The sequence below is a fragment of the Sinocyclocheilus anshuiensis genome, unplaced genomic scaffold, assembly GCF_001515605.1.
Source record: "Sinocyclocheilus anshuiensis isolate Anshui unplaced genomic scaffold, SAMN03320099.WGS_v1.1 scaffold733, whole genome shotgun sequence".
Classification (NCBI taxonomy): Eukaryota; Metazoa; Chordata; class Actinopteri; order Cypriniformes; family Cyprinidae; genus Sinocyclocheilus; species Sinocyclocheilus anshuiensis.
In genome coordinates, this window is record NW_015539923.1 from 658,884 (window position 1) to 665,199 (window position 6,316).

Below are 6,316 nucleotides of genomic sequence, written 5' to 3' on the forward strand. Positions count from 1 at the left end.
AAACACATCATAATAATGCAGTGACTCGCCAGGTTTAATGAACATACTTTCCGACATGATTTCCAGATGATTGTGCAGTTATTATTAAGGTCATGGCAGCTGGAATTGAGATGAATCCTTTTCTGCACACAACAAATTATATGTGTTATCATTTAGTTACAAACCCGAAGCATTTTAATCAAATATTATTTAAACCCTGTTGTAAGTTATAATGTCATAGAACCACAGATGTGTGGAAATATGCAGAAATGTCATAAATGTTTGTTCTTGATATTACTCAATATTTCATGAGGCCGACAAGTATTTATTGTGTGACTCGTGTGTGAATTGTACCCTTCAACACCCTTCACAAATAATTGACTGATCAGTATTTTCCATGCACACGAACGCTCACACAAATGAGTTCAAGTGTCCAGAGCACCACCGAGTGGCACAAGTCGAGTACTTGTTTAGCCTTGTTCTTTATTGTAGGTCAGTCTATTAAACACCCATAAACTACAACCACACAATAGTTGTGCATGATGAAGAATATATTTGTATAGACAGGTTGTTTAGTGGCAAAATGGCAAAGCAGTAATCAGAAATGACTGTTTATTGATTAATGATGTGTCTTAGTTCTTTATACGTAGAAATAAAAACAGAAATGTATGATAAAGTGCTCAATTATCAGTGGTTAAAAACCCCACTGAGAAACATGCCGGCTGTAGATGCATATATGAAATTGTATTGTAGCAGTTTTTCACTTGTATGTTATTTTATCAGGTGTCTGCTTTCAGTTGGTCGGACAAGCGTGTGACATGCAGTCGCAGCCGGTGACGGCGAGGACTTGGTGGTGTGTTTGTGTGCCGTTAGCGCAGCGCAAGGGAACATTCATGGGCACCGTGCCTGTAGATGAGCAACACACACACTCGCTCTCGACCTTGTGCTTGTCCAGTGAGTACATAAGACTTGCTGCCACACTTTCCCTGTGGGTGAGAGAAAAAGACAGATAAATAATATGTACATAGCTTCATGGTATTGTTGCAATAAAGCATAAAAATGCATCGACTTACTTCGCAGTAAGTGAGTTCTATCTTTTCTTCTGATTGGCAGTCATCCACTCGAATGTAATTCAGCAAACCCACAGTCCTTCTGCACTCTGGCTCAGTACCTAAACAGACATATGCACACATCATGTTCAGATCAGTGGGATGGAGTAGGGCTGCATGATTTAAGGGAGAAATGCAGTATTATTTTTTTTCTGATAAAAATTGCGATGAAAAACAAAATCCAGGATTGATGTGCCTATTTTTGATGTGCAAAATTTGGCCAAAATGTGATCATATATCAATATCACTACACAATAACAACAACATCTAAAAATAACTAAATAACATAAATATTATTCTTGTAATATTTCACTGTAAAATAAAAACAGTATTTAAGAAAAAATATATAGATTTTATTTTATATTACAACTAGAATTACAATACTAACATCTATGTCTTAATTTCTTCATTTTCAAATGTTTAAACCATCAAAATTTTATTTTGACGTAAAACAGTGGGTAGCCTCTGATTTGTGTTTAACTGTATTTAACTTAAAGCTTCTCTTTTATTGATGAGCATTTCATTACAAATCTAGGAAGTTAAAGTGGGCGACTCAAACTCTTCTCAAAACTGAAGTTTGTGTGGTACAGCATTTACAGCGAACTGAGCAGCTCTGAGATGCTAAAAAACACCGGACCTGTAAATGAACACAGTGACGTGCTTCACTCTTTAACACATGTGCATATATGTCCATATCACAATTTTGGTTTTATTACGATTAATCGTGCAGCCATAGGATGGAGTTTATAAACTGAGCAGGATGTACGAGTAATGGTTTTGGTGGTTGTTCTTACACATCTCACAGCAGGTGTCTCCAATCTGGCTTATTTTACCCTGTGGATAAAGAATACATTGTTTCACTTTCATTATTGTGCGGCACAATAAATGTAGTTTCTTAGAAATAGAATATGTTTCTGGATCGGTGTTTAAGGTTTGGCAGATTTAGGATTAGGAATAGGGTTTGCCATGCAATCGCAGTGTTGTTCTAGGATTAGGAAAGTAAAGTGTGTGTGTCTGTGTGTGTACCCCATGTTCCAGATAGCGTTTGCGGTCAAATGGAGGACATGTTGTCACAAGCGTCTCCAGCACCAGTTCTTCATCTTTATTCACACTGCATGTGTGTTTAGTGCAGCCATCTGTACGCGTTGCATTTGCCTGAACACACACAAATATGTACAGATTTATGACACTATCTATCTGAAAATCAATAGAACATCTGGAGCATCTAAAGCAGGGGTCTCGAACTACTGGCTCACAGCGGAAGATAGTTTCATATGACTCCTCAAGCGTTAATAGTTGATTTTTAAATTTAGCCTGCAGATCACTTCACTTTCTGAATTTTAGTTTTCTTCAATGATTGATAAGCAATGGCCTAATATAGACTACTGTTCTTACGTTTGGGGTTGATATAAAATATTTTTGAAAGAAATCTCTTTTCTCACAAAGGCTACCTTTATTTGATCAAACATGCAGTAAAAACAGTAATATAGTGAAATGTTATTACAATTTAAAATAACTGTTTTCTGTTCGAATATATTTCAAAATATATTTTATTCCTGTGATGCAAAGCTGAATTTTCAGCTTCATTACTCCAGGTTTGAGTGTCACATGATCCTTCAGAAATCATACTAATATGCTGATTTGCTGAAAGAAACATTTCTGATTATTATTATTATATTTTTTTTTTTCAAAATAGAAAGTTCCATATAACAGTGTTTATTTGAAATAGAAATATTTTGTAACATTATAAATGTCTTTACTGTCACTTTTGATCAATTTAATGGGTCCATGTTCAATAAAAGTTATTTATTTTAAATGGTAGTGTATATACTTCATGGGTGCATTTGCAATGTTTGAAACATATGGCTTTTTATTTTCTTGGCCATTAACCATGTTCACTGGCACGTAGAGGTAGTAAGTGGTGAGAGAAGGGTGGATTCAAACCTGCGTCTTCCACACTGACTATTCTGGCTATTGTGACTCATGACTGTGTCTGCACATATTTCTTTCAGAGTGACCAGCTGTCCGTCAGGTCGTCGGATGCTACATGCAGTTGCTACACAACGTCCGCAGCAAGCATGAGGTATCGGTTCCAGTGTATATCCCTACAAAACCAAGCACACATATGACTGTACTCATACATATAGAGCTGAGGCTGTTTCCATAGAAATGAAGATTCTGTCATCATTTACTTATCCTCATGTCATATTTAATGACTGTCTTTCTCTTCTTATTTTCTTATTCAAAAGGCGTTTGAGAAGCGTTTGGCTTTATGGACGTCAAAACCTGACACATCTAAGTGCAGCATATCCAACATAAAAATGTGAATGAAATTGAAGAGCTGCTTTTTAAAAGTTATGCTCCTGTTACTGCGTTTTCATTGCATGCAAAAGCAGCTTGGACGTTTTCGAACATGGGCAAGACATCTGCTTTTGTGCTCTGTGGATGAAAGAAAGTCATACGGGTTTTAAACGACATGGGCGTGAGTAAATGATGAGAGAATTGTCATTTTTTTGGGGTGAACTATCCCTTTAATAATCTTCAGAGTGAGGGTTTTACCTCTGAGCAGGGGGAGCAGCTCATCTTCCTGCAAGAGAGCCGATAACTCCTCTTATCTCTCACACACTCGCAGTGTGTGCGCACATCCACCATCACTCGCTCTCCAGCCTACTCACACACACACACAGAGCAAGACACCCCAAAGTCAATCTGTTATGCACCAAGACATCTGCACACGGCACATTAGTATTCTGTATGTTAACTCTACGTCTTTACCGCAATAACAGTTTGATTCAGCACGCAGACATCCATTGGAACTGCAGAAAGAAAAAAAAACATTAATGTCTAAGATGACAGAGAGCAGCGGTGTATGAGCAATGTGTGTGCAGGCTCCAAAATTAACACTTCAAACACCAAATGGGATTTGGCGAGTTATAGTTTTTACTAATATTAAAACTCATCAGCTTTAGTCAGAATTTCTTTTATTAATGGACATTTTTAAAAAGACTTCTTTAAGGAAAATCTTATAATTCTTTATAAAATATCAAACTGAAAGAGCTCATATAATAGCTATATATTTATATCACTGTATTGTTACATTAACGTTGACGTGTTATGTTTTTATTTTTAAATTTGTACTATGAGTTTGCCTTTGCTGCTTTATAGGGCATTAAATGAATAAATAAATATTACGAATCATATTAAATGTTTCTTATAAATTGTTTAAATAAGACGCAATTGAGATAAAACAATTTAAATTCAATACTGGCTTTTGTTTATCGGTATTAACCAATTGTGTATATCTAATTGTTGGCATCTAAATTAAGATTTAGATGATCATGCAACACTCACCTAAAGGAATAGCGATTATGGCAAAGATTTAACTCTTCAGATGAGTTCTTTCCTTTTAAGAGTGTGAATTTTTGCCACAAACATGCAAAGAAAATGACATTGTCGTATTTTAAAAAATATTAAAATATTATATTAAATGTTAAAATTAAAAATAGTACAAATAAAAATACAGTTAAAAATATTAAAATGTTAAAAAATATATAAAGTATTGTAAAATATGGATTCATTGCAGGTCATGAAAATATAAGATGTAAATTCGATCAGTTCATTGATCATTGGTATGTGTGACATTAAGTTATTATTCTGTGTTAGTTGTGTGTGTGAAGCTGTTTGTAGCGCAGTGGCAGGTTGGGCAGCAGTCTTCTACTGTATTGCACTGGAGCTCTGTGCCCAGTGGACAGGTTGGCATGTCCATGAGGTGGCAGGATACGTTTGTATGCTGGATGACCTGAACACATTCGCTCCACACACATCTGTCCTGCGGAGACACCCACTGCTCTCCAACCTGCACACACGTGGTGTTAAAGACAATGTCTTTCAGATGTAAAAGGAAAAAGACACTAAATACTCGCCTGTCTCAAACGTCCTCCTTCCACACAGCTGGATTTACGGCAGTGAGCGGAGCACTCGCCCTCTGAGTGAGAGTATGTGGTTCCCTGCATACACAAAATCCATGTGAAATCATAAATAAATGTCCCCGGGCTTACTGTGCATGATTCATCACTGCCTGTTATTGTAAGAGAAAACCTATTTGCGCCTTTCATCATAATGTAATAGCTTTTCTTCACTTTTAAATTGTTTCCTCTTGTTTATATGACCAAGGGGTGAGGGAAATTAGATTAGATTTGTACATTTACTGAACAAAATACTGTTGCTAGTAGCTGGCCGGGTATTTGGTTGCTACGATGTTCTTGGTGGTTGTCAGGTGGTTAATTACTGACACAATCAAAAAGAGTTCATCATATTTTGGTCACTATATGGGAATCAATTTATGTATAAAATAACCCCTTTTTTTTAGTAAATCTAAAAAGAAATAATAGCTCACCATCCAACATCCTGCATGATTTGAGGTATTATAAGAGACATTATATATGGAGACGGTCCACTTGTATAGAAAATAATGGGAGAAATTATAACACTTTCTATGTTGCATTGTAATGAAAAGAGCCAGTCGACTTTCTCATAAAAGTATGGACTGTTTGTTTACTCTTGAATCTGCATATGCATTAGCTGGAGCAGACTGAAAAATATAGTTTTTTTGTGTGATTAGAAAGTAGCACGATATGATTGTTGCCAGATTTTATTCCTGATTTGAAATATGTTATTTAAGCATAAGATTTTTGTTCTTTTCCATTCAGGTTGTTTAGAGCTAAAGTTGCATGACTGGAAATAGACCGCCAAATTGACTGACTTGCCTTAAAGTCAGCATGAAATTGAAGTTCACCGTGTCTAAATGCATGTTATTGTTCTTATTGTGAATGATTCATACATGAATATTCTTTTTTTTTTTTACTTGTTTCTTAATGTCAAATCAAAATAACTCAGTCTTCTCTTAAATGACTTCCCTCTGGTGTTGCATGTCAGAATTCTCCAATCATTCAGTCCCCTTAAACCCTGTCTCGTTCTTACATATTTATCCCATTTTTGAGTGCAACATCCACATCTCAAAATCCACTAAACAACCGATGGATAGAACCAAGTCCCCACCCTTCATTTTTTTTTGTTTTGTTTTCAAATAATCCATTTCACTTGGATGCACGACATGATATGAAAGAAAAGATCTGTCTTTACTTCCATTTCATTGCGAATTTGAATGAAACCACTTTAAATGTTTTTTGTGCATACGTAAGTGCAGAAAAATGTAATACTTGAAGTTA

General features: G+C 35.8%; 1 protein-coding gene across 1 annotated transcript in view; it reads right to left on the reverse strand.

The window, feature by feature from the left end:
* Nucleotides 1-522: 522 nt before the first annotated feature.
* Nucleotides 523-6,316, reverse strand: part of LOC107686594 (von Willebrand factor) — a gene marked incomplete at its 5' end in the record, with an annotated part of 44,492 nt that continues 38,698 nt past the window's right edge. Inside the window, 10 exon segments of the mRNA XM_074186993.1 lie at nucleotides 523-943; nucleotides 945-965; nucleotides 1,053-1,150; nucleotides 1,883-1,922; nucleotides 2,115-2,251; nucleotides 3,103-3,193; nucleotides 3,648-3,755; nucleotides 3,864-3,904; nucleotides 4,767-4,944; nucleotides 5,023-5,095. Of these exon segments, the coding sequence (XP_074043094.1) occupies nucleotides 773-943; nucleotides 945-965; nucleotides 1,053-1,150; nucleotides 1,883-1,922; nucleotides 2,115-2,251; nucleotides 3,103-3,193; nucleotides 3,648-3,755; nucleotides 3,864-3,904; nucleotides 4,767-4,944; nucleotides 5,023-5,095 (958 nt within the window).